This window comes from Micromys minutus, assembly GCF_963924665.1.
Source record: "Micromys minutus genome assembly, chromosome: 23".
Lineage (NCBI taxonomy): Eukaryota > Metazoa > Chordata > Mammalia > Rodentia > Muridae > Micromys > Micromys minutus.
Genome location: NC_137958.1, coordinates 47,116,159 through 47,131,223, shown reverse-complemented (window position 1 = coordinate 47,131,223; position 15,065 = coordinate 47,116,159). Strand labels below are relative to the sequence as shown.

Here is a 15,065-nt window from a genome sequence, read left to right as displayed (position 1 = left end):
TGGTATACATATATATTATATTACAATCAGTCCTGCTATTGAAATCAAGAGTCCTGGTAATCATAACCACAAAAAACGAGTGAAATGTTACTAACATGGCCTGCCTCTGAAGAAACAAAATCCCATAGGTCAGGTTCATTAAAACCATAGGAAGGAAAATAACCGTGCCACTCGTTAGCCAGGGAAAAGCCACGAACTCAGCCAAGAGAAGCAGGTAGCATAGGGTGTCTTAATAGCTTCCCTCTCACCTGGGAGTCTAAAAAGTCTAGGCTAGAGGCCAAGAAAATTGACTCATCTTCCTTAATCTGCCATTAGGAATTTCAGTGAAATAAATAAGCCTCTTCTGCTATGTAGACTGAAGATTTGTGTCCTTAAAAACCTCATATACTAAAATCTTAATCCCCAAGCTAGTGGTGTTAAAGGGTTGGACCCTTGGGACGTGATTAGTGTGTAATGTAAAGTTCTTACAATTTGGATTTTAGACTTTACAAATCTTTACTATAGTCAACTCAGTAACGCCCATTGGTAGTACAGAGCACCGTGTACACATTCTCAACACTAAGACTCAACTGGAATATTATTTGCCTTACCCAGGACTTCCTAGTGAGGCCCTGACAAATCTCTCATCTTCCAACACAGACACACACACACACACACACACACACACACACACACACACACAGAAACACCCTACTATAAGTTCCTGAACAAAGAGCAAAGCTATGAAGTTTCCGAATCTTGAACAGTGGACAACAAATATTTGTGAATTCCTGGCTGGAAACATTCTAACCTTCTGAACTATTCAAAATAAATGTCTATTGCTTATAAGTCACTCAACTGATTTTGTTATAATGTCTTGAATAAGCTGATAGAACTGATCATCAACCAGCTGATTGCCAATAGCCAAGGTGTGTGTATGTGTGTGAGTGTATGTGTGTGTGTAAAACCTTATACTTATCAGAATAATGTTTTCTAAAACAATATGGTCTAAAGGAGTTTCCTTTAGATCCTGAAACACAATTCTATCACTAACTTTGCCTTTGAATATCAGCAATTCATTTTTTTTGTTTTTCTCAAGGTTTACAGATTCTGAAACCAAAAAAAAATGTAATCAGGATAGAAGATCAAATGAGATTATTTTTTAAAATTAAGTGAAATAAGTGGGTGTTAAAAGACATGAAGTGTGCTGATTGTACTCCTCTTGACTAGTGGAAGAAAGTTTTATCATAATGCCAACCTCCAGAGAAGACCAAACAGAAGAGTGCAAGAGGGCACATGCTCAGTTTCTTGATTCAGATCCATTGGAAGGTGCCAGAAAATCCCACTCATTCCTACAGAACTCCCACCTACCTCTGCAGCAGAAGGGGCAGGAGGCAATGAACCAAAATCAAGATTAACAGCAGCCAGTTCTCTGGCTTGCAGTGCAAATCAGCCAAGTTGGCTGTTGTGTTCTTATTTGTGTGGGAAACACCTGGGAACCCTCATTTGCTGTCATAAAATCACATCTCTCCATGCCTACAGGGTTATACCTATCGCCAGCCAAAATGTACCTTCTTGTTTGCAAATAATTACAAAGTAACGCTGCAGCTTAAAGTACAATTTCAGAGAGTAAGCCATCCATTCACCAGCAGCTCCAGATCATTTAGTATGCAGTACATGTTCAACAAATGTTTGAAATACAACTGTAAAGGCAGTCACACATGGAAGACAACCAAAATTAGGTATGCTGAGCATTTTGTTTTGAGGAAGTGAAATGGTTTTAAGAGCAGCTAAGGAGTTGGGGTCCCTGAAAGTATATGTATTGCTCCTGCTCGGGCAGTGCAGAGAGAGTCTCTCCAGACTTGTTGACATTATGGCCAGAATGCAGCAGAGAACACAAGTGTCTCATCCTCACCATGAAATATCAGCATCTGTTTCTGAAATGAAAGATGAAGCTTGCTACCAAATTTGGGTAGGCTCCATTGTGAGACAAAGTCTTATTCTTGGACTGGATTCCAAAAGGAATGTTTCTCAAGCTGTTTTCAACCTCTAGAACTGTTCACCCTCACACATTCAATCTGTATCTGCAACCCCTCAAAGCTTTCTACATTTCCCAAACTCCCCTACTCCTACAAAAAAAATGGATGTAAGCTTCTTAATTGAACAGCATTGCTGTACTCTCTGGCTGTTTTCTGTCATGTAATATATTTGCATGGCTTTTCCTACACAATCTTTCCTTGATAATTTAGTTCAGTATATGTCCAAAGGGCAGAAGGGAAATTTCTCATGGGGTTGGGTTCTACCTTGCCACAAACCCAAAAAAACTACTGTGAGTAGAAACCTTTGAAGTCATGAACTCAATAAAATCTCTTTTTTAAAAAAAAATATTAGTTCAAGTGTTTAGTTAATCACAGCAGCAGTTATAAAACAACACGTAATCATTTGCAAAGTTGTGAAGAAATCCTTAAGGAAGGACAGGATTAAATGAATAAGTTAATATGTAGAAAAATACTCAAAACGGCTCTGCATACAGCTGATTAAAATGGAATGTGTGGTAATTAAGAAAAGTGATTTGGGCTACAAGTCAGTACATTATTACCCCCTGGGCACAAGAAATAGAAGTGTTTCTTTATCACTGAATCTGCAAATCACAGCTTATTAAAGGTGGCTTGGATCTGACACACAGGGCTGCACAAATGAGCTTCAGTGTCTGTTTGAAATTGGCTTTACAGATTTATCTAGATTAATAGCTATAAGGTGTGGCTCAAATGACTTTGTTGGCATTGGGTGAAAGAGATGGGAGAGAGTCTAAAATATATAAATGAGAAATATTCAATAAGTAATATCATTAAATGTATTCAGTGTTGATCTTTGCTAAATTTCTATTAGTACTAATTAATAAATCATTTATTGTAGGAAAAGAAGCATTGTTCAAAATTGTATACTTCCCTTGAAACTTATAATAGATAAACTAGGAAGGGAAAGTATCTCTAACAACTCAAGGATGGGCACTGGCAGATTTGCAACCAAAAATCTACCAATCTAGATAGCATAGCATTCTAAAGGAAACCGATTAAGTAACTTTTCCCAGGGTACCATACTTCTTCAGACACGGAATCAAAAAGAAGCCTTACAAATCAACAAAATCCTAGAGAAGGGAGAAATAACTTCAGCTAAGAAAGAATCTTTTAGAGAGGAAAGGCAGCTCCAAGGACTTCCCAAGATGGGAGGAAAAGCCTGACATTAAAATTGGCAAGTGCAGAAATAAAAAGCTCAAAGTGAAAGCATGAGACCAGAAAAGGTAAGGAAGTGTCTATATCTGTGGGCTTATGCACTAACTGGGCCATTAGAAGGACGTATAAAGGAGGTTAATAGGAGCCAGTGAAACGATTCAATAGGAAAAGGCAGCTTGCCAAGCCTGAGGACCTGAGTCATCAAAAGCCTCCCAACCGAAAAAAGCACAGGACATGATGGGTTTAGTGCAGAATTCTATTAGAGCCTCATAGAAGACCTAATACCAATACTCTTCAAACTATTCCACAAAATAGAAACAAAGGGAATACTAGCAAACTCATTTTCCAAAGGCACAATTATGCTTATTTCTAAACCATGCAAAGACCCTACAAGGAAAGAAAACTTCAGACCAATCTCACTTATAAACATTGATGCAAAAATACTCAACAAAATCCTTGCAAACTGAATCCAAGAACACATCAAAAAGATCATTCACCATGACCAAGTAGGCTTCATCCCTGGGATGCAGGGATGATTTAATATACGAAAATCCACCAACGTAATCCACCATATAAAGAAACTCTGAGAAATAAACCACATGGTCATCTCACTAGATGCTGAGAAAGCATTTGACAGAATTTAACACCCATTCATGTTAAAATATATTCATACAGCAAAAGGAACTCAAAGGTATATGAATTGGAAAAGAAAAAGTCAAAATTTCACTATTTGCAGATGACATGATAGTATACTTAAGTGACCCCAAATATTCCACCAGAGAACTCCTACAGCTGATAAACAACTTCAGCAAAGTGGCTGGATATAAAATTAACTCAAACAAATCATTAGCCTTCCTCTACTCAAAGGATAAACACACTGAGAAAAAAAAATTAGGGAATTGACACCCTTCACAATAGTCACAAATAATATACAATACTTTAATGTGACCCTAACCAAGCAAGTGAAGGATCTTTATGACAAAACTTCAAGTCTCTGAAGAAGGAAATTGAAGAAGATCTCAGAAGGTGCAAAGATCTCTTGTGCTCATGGATTGGAAGTATCAACACAGTAAAAATGGTTATTTTTGCCTAAGGCAATTTACAGATTAAATGCAATCCCCATAAAAATTTTAACTCAATTCTTTACACAGATAGAAAGAGCAATTTACAAGTGTGTTTGGAATAACCAAAAAACCAGGACATTAAAAACTATTCTCAACAATAAAAGAACTTCCAGGGGAATCTTATTCCCTGACCTCAGGCTGTATTACAGATCAATTGTGATAAAAACTGCATGGTATTGGTAAAGAGAAAGGCAGGTAGATCAATGAAATAGAATTGAAGACCCAGAAATGAACCCACACACCTATGGTGACTTGATCTTTGGCAAAGGAGCTAAAAACATTTGATGGAAAAAGGACAGCCTCTTCAACAAATGGTGCTGGTCCAACTTGCAGTCAGCATGCAGAAGAATGCAAATCAACGCATTCTTATCTCCTTTTATAAAGCTCAAGTCCAAATGGATCAAAGTTCTCCGCATAAAACTAGATACACTGAAACTAACAGAAGAGAAAGTAGGAAAAGCATAGAACACATAGGCACAGTGGAAAAAAGTTCTGAACAGAACACCAATGGGTTATGCTCTAAGATCAAGAATTGACAAATGGGAACCTTATGAAATTGCAAATCTTCTGTAAGTCAAAGCACACTGTCAAGAGGACAAAACAGCAAACAACAGATTGGGAAAAGATCTTCACCAATCCTACATCCAATAGATTCAATATATACAATATTCAATACGTACAAAGAACTCAAGAAGTTAGACTCTGGAGGATCAAATAATCCCATTAAAAAATGAGCTACAGAGCTAAACAAAAAAATTCTCAACTGAGGAACAGTGAATGTCTGAGATGCACCCAAAGAAATGCTCAACATCCCTAGTCATCAGTTAAGTGCAAATCCAAACAACTTTGAGATTCCACCTCACACCAGTCAGAAGAGCTAAGATCAAAAACTCAGGTGACAGCAAATGTCGGGGAGGAAGTGGAGAAACAGGAACACTCCTCCATTGTTAGTGGGATTGCAAGCTGGTACAACTACTCTGAAAATCTGGCAGTTTCTCAGGAAACTTTATATAGTACTCCCTGAGAGAACCCAGGTATACCATTCCTGGGCATATACCCAAAAGGCAATTCAACATATAACAAGGACACATGCTCCACCATGTTTATAGCAGCTTCATTCATAATAGGCAGAAGCTGTAAAAAAAAAAAAAAAAAAAAAAAAAAAAAAAAAAAAAAAAAAAAAAAAACAGATGTCCTTCAACAGAGGAATAAATACAGAAATTGTGGTACATTTACACAATGGAGTACTACTCAGCTATTAAAAACAATGACTTCATGAAATTCATAGTCAAATGGATAGAACTCAAAGCAATCATCCTAAGTGAGGTAACCCAGTCACAAAAGAACACACATGGTATGCACTCACTGATAAGTGAATCCTATGCCAAAAAGCCCAAAATATCCATGAAATAATCCACAGACTTTATGAAGCTCAAAAAGAAGAAAGGCCAGAATGTGGAAGCCTCAGTCCTTCTTAGAATGGAGAACAAAACATTCACAAGAGGAAATAATGGGACAAATGGAGGAGCAGGGATTGAAGAAAAGATTGTCCAGAAACTGCCTCAACTGGAAATCCATCCTATATGCAGCCATTAAACCCATGCACTATTGCTGATGCCAAGTACTGCTTACTGGCAGGAATCTGATATGGTTGTCTCCTCAGAGGCTCACCCAGAGCCTTACTGATACAGATGAGGATGCTTGCAGCTAGGCATCATACTGAACAATGAAGGAGCTATAGAAAGAACTGAAGGAGCTGAAAGGGTCTACAACCCCATGGGAAGAACAACATTATCAACCAACCAACCTTCCCCAGTTCCCAGGGACTAAAACCCCAACCAATGAGTACACATGGAGAGACCTGTGGCCCCAATTGCATATGTAGCAGAGGATAGCACTGTCTGGCATCAATGGAAGGAGCGGCCTTTGGTCCAGTAAAGGCTTGTTTTCCCAGTGTAGGGGAATGCCAAGGTTCTGAAGTGAGAAAGGGTGGTTGGAGAGAAAGTGCCTTCATTGAGGCAAGAGGAGGAGGCAGCTGGAAGAAGGGGGAAAGGGGATAACATTTGAAATGCAAATACAGAGAATATCCAATAAAAAGGGGGGAGTAAAAAAAAAAACTACTTGAGTCTTCTATTCATTCTCAGTTACTTTCTTATCACTCTGAGTAACGTAGTTGTAGTATTTGTATTAGCCAAGCTGGCAAATCCTGTAAGACATCAGCCCCATGTAAACAATTATACCTGCACAGATGTGTTTATTCTGACACTTTCCTAACCCTTGCTGTCAAAGAAGCCAGTACATTCTACCAAAGAGCAATACTTTCAAGCATTCCTTTTTGTTATTAATTGAAAATAGATTTTTCTCACATATAATACATCTTGATCACAGTTTTCCCTCCCTCCAATTCTCCCAGCCCTCTACTATAACCTCCCCTCTCCCTAATCCACTACTCCTTTGTCTGGCATGAGAAAAGAACAGGCCTCTGAGAAACAAAAAACAAACATAGCAAAACAAAATCTGTAAGACTAGACAAACATCCTCACACCAAAGCTGGACAGGACAACCCAACTGGAGGAAAAGAGTCCCAAGAGCAGACAAAACAGTCGGAGATACACCCACTCCTGCAGTTAGGAGTCCACAAAAATACCAAGCCAACATCTACAGCATAAACAGAGGACCTCGTACAGGACCATGCGTGCCCTGTGCCTACTGCTTCCGTCTCTGCAAGCCCACGTGTGCCCTGCTCACTTGATCCAGTGGGGACGTGTTTCCCTAGTGTTCTCCATGCTTTCTGACTCTCACATTCATTCCTCTCCATCTTCCGAGGGATTCCCTGAGCTGGAGAGACCTAATGGAGACCTCTAATTTAGACCCTCTCTCCAATGTCTGGCTGTGGGTCTCTGCATCCAGTTTCATGATGGAAGAAGCCTCCCTGATGAGGAAGGCTTTGTGAGCCTTGCAGAATATTATTAGGAATCATTTTAACACCAGTCATGTTTGGTTCTACCCTAGGTCTCTGAGCTATCCAGTCTCCAGTTTCTGGCCATGTGCTCCATCTCATAGAGTTCGTTGAGTAGATGCCCTACTCCCAAGCAATCTCAAGCTGACCCTATTTCACTACAGCTTTCTGAGTCTTCTGTAGCATTCTATATATAACCATCTCCTAAGAACATGTTAGGTTTAAAAATATATTTTGGCAGTTTTGGCTTCTGACAGGAGAAAAAGTGTACGCGCATGTGCACACACACACACACACAGAGTGCTTTGAAGAATTTTATGTTCACAGGAACAGCGACATGAAGATTTTAATTATAAAATTCTTGTGGATCATTAAATCCATTCTGTAGTTTTAAAACAAGAAATATTTGCAATTACTGCAATGGGATGATCAAAGCAAAAAAAAAAAAAAAAAAAAAAGAATAAGAAGATAAAGCAGAAACAGAGGACATCATTCCTGTGGTGGCCAACGTATCTCATGATGGGAGACTGCTCCCAAGTCTGAGTGGATTGTTGGATAATGGAACTGGTGGGAAAGAAACATGTTGAAAGGTAAACAGGTCATCCAATAGCTTCAGGAGACACTAATGCTGATCTCCTGGGCTGAGGGAATCCCTATAAGAAGCCTGACCTATCCATCCCTATCAATCCCTTCTTTTCTCACCGTACAATCTTTTCTGCACACACTCCCACCACTGTGAAACTATCTACCTTGAGACGGTGATAGAACCCAGCAAAATCCAGTGCCAGGCTCTGGGACCTCCAGACTCATGAATTATACAAACTTCCTTTCTTTAAAACTTTCCCAGTCTCAGTTACTTTATTTAAATGAAATTCGACCCTAGCTAATTCTTCACAAATTATTTTTTGAAGAAGACGCTGAATGAAAAGAACTAAATATAGCATAAATAAGTTGGTTGGTTTTTTGGTTTTAGGGTTTTTGTGAGCTTTTTTGTTTGTTTGTTTGTTTGTTTGGTGTTTTTTTTTTTTTTTTTTTGCTAGCTTTCTCATATTTATTGGTCTTTTTGCTTTGCTTTGTTTTAAAGTGAGCATCTCTCACATCCCAAGGTATTATAATGGAGACTGCAATTAAAACATAAAAGAAACATGGAGGAGAAATAGGTAGTAGCTGTACCTATATTTTGGCTTTCCATACGCTCATGTGTATGTTGTATCACTTTAAGAAAAATGGGAAATTTTCAGAATGAGGCCCAGAATAGTCACATTTTTGGAAGTCACAGTACTTGATAATAGTGAGCTCTCAATTTTTTACTGTATACGTTCCATTAAGATTTAGTAGAAACCCTGCATACATACATGCATGTGAAGTATACACATTATACTGTTCACTCTGTATAGTGCCGTACACTGTAAAGTGTGTGGTAGAATCAATACCTTAGAAGGAGAAGTGCTGGCACAGGCTGTAATCTCAGGACACTAGACTGACATGAGACTACAGTTAATGTCAGAACTTGTCTCTAGAGCATATATAAAATGCTTAGGAGCTCGACTATTGAATACAAAAGACTCCCTACATACTCTGCAAGCTTCCCTTCCATTCTTGGGAAAAGTTAGAAGACATATATCTTTAAAGTTTAATCTACTATTTAAAAAACAACCTAAATTTAAATAACCTACCACACCTGAACTGCTGTGGGGAAAGCCTTGCTTTGACTTCAGACAAAACAATGTGTGTTCTCTTCCTGTCTTAGACAACATGGTTACCACAGATAGTAGCCTACACGGGTGGAATGAGTAAGGAAAAAGACAGGAACAAGGTTGCTTCAGAAACAGAAGATTTACCAGCATATGTTCTCCTGAAGAAAATGTGTCTTCATAAAGTTTTTGTTGTTTTGTTTTTATACAAGGAAGATTTGAACTCCAGGGCAGAGTAAAATTACTACCTACTTTTTGCTTAGACACGAACAGGAGAAGGGAGTATAAAGGTATAACTTATTTCTAAGACCCCCCATCCCCTCTACCTGACAAAGGACAGAGAAGAGAAGGAAGGAGAAAAGAGGGACAGGAAGCCAGGAAGGGGACTAAAGAGGGAAGGAGGCCAAGGCAGGCCGGAAAGAGCAAGGGGGTGGTGAAGAGAAAGAAAAGACAGGAAAAGAAAAAAAGGCTTGGCTCTCCATTTGACTCTGTATTTGAAATGACCTAGTTCTGCAAGAACACCCCCCAGCCACCCCTACACACACACACACACACACACACACACACACCCCTGATCTGTACCAAGCTGTCTTTCTGTCTTTCCTAGGGGATGCCCCCACCATCCCATCTCAGTCAGGACACAGCTCACACAACCTCAACTCTTTTTTTTTTTTTTTTTTTTTTTCCAATTCTTCTTGGCTTGGCCCTGAGTAAAGTAGCCTAGGCAAAGACTGAAAAGGAGGATCAGGCCCAGGGACAGCACTCAGTTGCAGGCTGCTCTGGGCAGGCAGGTGTGGAGTCTCTAGTTAACACACTGACTGGGATGCAGCTGGCGTTGCATACGGACATTAAATATACAGCACCACAGTTTGGTCCCGGGCCCGGCCTCCGGCTGGTGGCACCGGGCCATTTGTCTCCGCCAGCCAAGGCCTGGCCCTGGTTTCCACCGTACCGGGAATGCCCCACAGTTAGCCTTCACACCTGTTAGGGGCTTCTCCACTCCTGCCATCAACCCAGCGGGAGCCTCCCGCAGCACTGGCCCTCGGCTGCAGGGATGGGCAAAGGGGACCCCGGCAGCGCGCTGCGCCTTCCGGGCAGACCCCTGTAAACCCTGGCGCGGGAGGCTGGGCGGGGCGGGGGCCTGGAAGGCGGGAGAGGTCGAGCCGGGCGGAGAGGGGTATGGGAAGGGCCGGGGGAAGGGCGATCTCCGCTCGCGTAACGCTCCCGGAGACTGCCGCAGAGGCGGCGGGGCTGAGCCACGGAGGGGATGGAGCTGCAGCCAGCCTTGGCTCTCCTCCCCACAGCCCCGGCATCGCCTCCCCTCTCCCGGCCGCGCCACTCCTTAGGCCGTGCAGGGTGATCGCGAGCGCGGGCGGGGCAACACCTCACCCTAGACTGGAGAGGAGGTCGCGTCAGGGCCACAGCAAGGGGACTCCTCGCGTCCCGGGTGACCTGCGCGTCTCCCGAGCGCTGGGAGACCCCTATACGAACGAAGCTACGTGTGCCCCTCCCCGGTCCCCGGGGCGGGGAATCGGCGTGGGGCTCGGCCGCTGGGCCCCGGGCACCGGGGTAGCCCATGGCGGGCAGCGACGTGGCGAATGAGGGGCCATCGCAGAGGAGCGGCGCGACCCAGAGACCCAGGGCCACCGGCGGGTTGCATAGCCAGGCGGCCGCCCGCTGTCCCGAGCCGCTGTCCGCTGCTGAAGCTCCGGCCGAGCGTGGCGCGCTGCCCGCCTGGATGCGCCTCTACTTCTACGGGATGCACGGCATCACCCTGGACGTGCTGGTGTCCTCTGCCAGGCGCTTCGCCCGGAGCCTGGATCTGCGGATGCTGGGCTTCTCTTCGCCCTACCGCTGCCTCCTGCACTCGCTCACCCACTTCGCCTTGGAGCAGCTCTACCTGCAGCGGCCGCGCTGCCCCAGCGCCTTCCTCTTCAATTTCCTGCTCTACCCCTCTGCACACGTCGGGCTCCAGACCCTGGCGGGCCAGGCGCTACTGCTCAGCCTCGGCGGCGGGCCGGGGGGCGCGGCGGCGCCGGGGGCGCTCGACCTGGCGCTGCAGTACGTGCTCGCGCTCTACCACGGCCAAGTGTTCCTGAAGCGCTTCCTGTGTTTGCGCTACCCTCGGCGACAGGAGCAGCAAACCAGGGACACGCTGCCCGCAGCCCGGGACGCACAGATCCTTTGGGAGGCTGGTGGCCAGCGACCTCGTAGCCTAAGGGGTACAGAACGAGCCCCTACCCAGGGACTACCAGACCTCCTTCGCTTCCTTTTCTTTGGAATGCACGGCTTTCTGGATGAGATCTTCTTCACCTTCTTCTTTAATGTGCTGGGGCAGGGAGATAGGGCCAGTAGTGGCCACACATCTCTCTGGTCTTTCTTCATGTATGGAAGTTGTAGTTTCGTGGTGGAAAAACTCTACTTCCACCTTCACTACAGTCGTGGCTGGGGCACGTGGAAGCGGGTGCCCATCTATGTGATCTTCATCTATGCGTGGGAGTTTTCCTGGGGTCTGGGACTTCGCATGTGCGGTGCCTGTTCCTGGGACTATTCTCACTATCCGCTTAATTTCATGGGCCTCATCACCTTGATGTATTTACCTGGTTGGCTATTTCTTAGTCTGTATCAGGATCTACTGTCCAACGTTTTGTGGCAGGTGCAATATGTCCCAACGAACTAGGATTGGGGGCAGGAGGAGGGAGAAAAGAAAGTATTGGAGTCTGGGGAAAAAAGCTTCAATTTATTTTTACACATTTTAAACAAAGTGGTTTTGCTTTCCGTCTTTTAATTTTTGTACACTTTACTAAACTCTATCAGTATGTACTCGATATTTTAGTTTTCTGGACTGATTGGAATCTATGTGTGAAGTCTAATGCTTTGAAATGTTACTCAAAAAATAACTCAGAATATTTAACTTATCAACAGTCTAAAGTTGACGAGGCCAAACAGCAAAACCACTCGACCTTAACAACAGGAATGGGTAGGATTCACTTGAGTTGGATGAGTGATAACTACATATTTTTTTTTTGTTGTTGTTGTTGTTGTTCTATGGAATTTTTCAGACCAGAGGACAGTGACTTCTCCAAGTCTCTGATGTAATTATAGGTTTACTTTCTTTTCCATGAAATTTCATTTTACCTTCTTGCCATGTTTACCGGTGGCTGCTGAAACTCTGTCTCCTGCTTCAGAAACTTCAGACCACAGCTACTAAAGTGCCTCTGTCCAGCATACAGGTGGGAGGAAGCTGGCAAGTGTGACAGTGTCCCCTGGACACACTCTGATATGAGGAAGTCCTTTCTGTCAACAACAACAGGTGACACTGTGTTGAGATATTTGATCACCATCTTGGAAATGATTGCTTTCCAACGTTGGCTAGCCTTAAACACTACGTATGTTAACATTGATCAGACCATGGTATTATCTAAACTTTTCTAACTGTGCAATAACCACTGTTTACCCTATATTTCCCAGGGCCGAGTGAATTACACCACCTTCAAAAGTGTTCTAATTCTAAGGACCCCTTTTCTACACAGAGTTTCAAATATAGAAACAAATATATAGTTTCAAATATAGAACTCTCCCTCTAATTACATTGGACCTAATTGTTTTCTCTTCTTACTGATGCGTTTTCTCCATATTTCTCCCACAGTTCACTTTTTTGAAACCCCAGGTCCAGAATTCGGATCAGGCTGATGCAGTAAGACACAGCGTAAATCTGTGATAGCTTTTCGATGTCTTATGATTAATTCATGTCTAAAAGCTTCACAGTTATAAATGAGATGATGGAAGGCATTCTAAGAAATGATATCTAATTGATTAATAATGTACTCTGAGAGTGTTTGCTGCTCTGTTGTATTTAGAAGAGCAAGAAGGATGGAGTGTGGCTCAACCAAAGATGACTTATGACCTCTCAGCTTTCAGTGCAAAGATAATCAGGGAAACTTGGGACATGTCTTGATGGGTTTAAATCTTCCATTCACGTGTGCTGTAAAGGGGGAGGGTGTTTTTGTCTCAAGGAAAGGAAACATTGCTATGAAAATAGAAAAGATGGTATGTTTGCACGAGATGTCAGACACAGTTCTGATAGTGTTATAGTCATCCATTCCCCTGAGCTAAGGCATAAGCCGTGTGATGTAGTCACCGCACCTGTGAGATGGGCAGTGCCCAACAGATTCTTTCCATCAGACAAAGGTTAAAAGGCTCGATGTCTACCAAAGGTTTCTCAAAAGATGCTTATATGTCAGTTGGTCACTGGCCAAAGGTTTCTGAAAATGGTTGAGGGAAAAAATATCTAAGAAAAGGCAGTAAAGCTAGATGCTGGACAAGGTGTTTGTACGTCAAGCGTGTGACACGTGTGTGGGAGTCTAAGTTTGGTGTGTCAGGGCTGCACATCCCACATTCCTGGGAAGGTCCAGTCAGCACCAGGGCTGCTGAGATGCTCATTAAATTCCATTCACCCCCTGCATCTGCCATTCTCCGAGCCACGGAGGAGCCCACTGGACTTCTCTGACTCAGCAAACCTCCATGTAGAGATACATGACGCTTTATTCTCCTGTTAATTCTGCCCCCATCACAGGGACAGAGCAAAGTTTCCGCTCATTAGACATATTTAAAATATAGTAACCAGATGCTTGCCAGGACTATGAGGACACAGCAATGAACCCATAGACAAATCCCTGTCCTTATTGCGTTGGTGATTTTGTTTTGATTTATTTGAAATTGTACTCCTTTTGTTGTTGTTGTTGAAGACTATTGGTTTGCTAGTGGATGACGAGAGGCTGGAGTTGTCACTCTCATCAGTCCGGTCCCGGGAACACAACAACCCGTCATTCCTAAAAATTAACCCAGCTAACAGTCCCTCTGCCACTTCTGCTGAGTGCCTTTGTATTCAGGTCCTGACTGGCCTGTCTGGCAACACAGTGTATGTATTGCTTTAGGGTTTTGTGTTTGCTCCACTTCTAAGGGAAGTCATTTTGCTCTGATCTTTGATTCGGGGAAAGAAAACCATCAGATCATTTAACTTTGTTATTATTGGTAGTTTAAAGGTGCAAATGATAAGGTGGGATAATAGTTAATATTTTAAAAGTACTTGCTATCTAACAAAACTTCCTTAAAGTGTTTATGTACAGGTATTATATAGATATCAAATTAAGAACACATTCTTATATACTATGCCTTAAGTGACTACATAGTATATATTTTAAGTACATATTCATATATGTGTATATATTCACTTAAACTTGCAACAACCCTGCTTTTATAAATGAAGGCAATAAAACTGAAGCCCAAATAGATTCAATAACTATCCAAGATATACAGCTTTTGCACATTCATATTTGAATTAATGGATGCTGGACTCATCGGTTTGTTTATAACAGTGGCCTGACTGTGCCTCAGTTTACCAGTCTTGGTGATTTGCATCTTGTCTGCACTGCACCTCCCTTGGTGTTAGAGATGCACAGACAGCGGGATAGAAGGCAGACATCATCTGCAAAAGGCCCGTGTCGTTCTTCTAGTGTGTGGTACACAACAGATTAATTAATACCAGAATCAATGACTGACAGTCAGCCGTCCCTTACACTTAAATGTAATGCCTTTGCATTTAATCAGTGCTCTGAAAGGAAGTTCATCCTATAAGCTAAAATCATCTGCAACATAAAGGAGTAAAACTAATATGCTAAGATGCAAAGTAGGTCATATCACAGGGTATAAATATACATAAAATTGATCACTGCTATACATTAAATATTGTACCTAAAGCAGATATCACTGTAAGAACTAAACACGCCCAAAGTGAGAAAGATTTTAGCCAACTGTGGTGGCATGCAACTGTGATTCTAGTACTAAAGTGGCTGCAACAGGAGGATTGCAGATTTGAGGTCACTCTTGGGCATGCAATGATATCCTGTCTTCTTGAAGGACCTATTTTTGTAAAGAGAAGTATCCTGCATTCTCCTGAGAAAATATAGTCTTAATGGGAAAACATAGACGTAAAAAGTGTGCTTAACATATGCGATGTTGAGATTTTAGAAGTATTTAAGGGTTTAAATCAATTCTATTCATTTCTGTGACTCTA

The 15,065-nt window shown here is 42.3% G+C and overlaps 1 protein-coding gene across 1 annotated transcript; it reads left to right on the top strand.

Moving 5' to 3' along the window:
- Positions 1-10,565: 10,565 nt before the first annotated feature.
- Positions 10,566-11,669, top strand: TMEM229A (transmembrane protein 229A; the record flags this gene model as incomplete). The annotated part of the gene is made up of 1 exon (XM_080936528.1): positions 10,566-11,669. The coding sequence occupies one exon, from the start codon at positions 10,566-10,568 to the stop codon at positions 11,667-11,669; it is 1,104 nt and encodes a 367-aa protein (XP_080792654.1).
- Between the last annotated feature and the right edge of the window lie 3,396 nt (positions 11,670-15,065).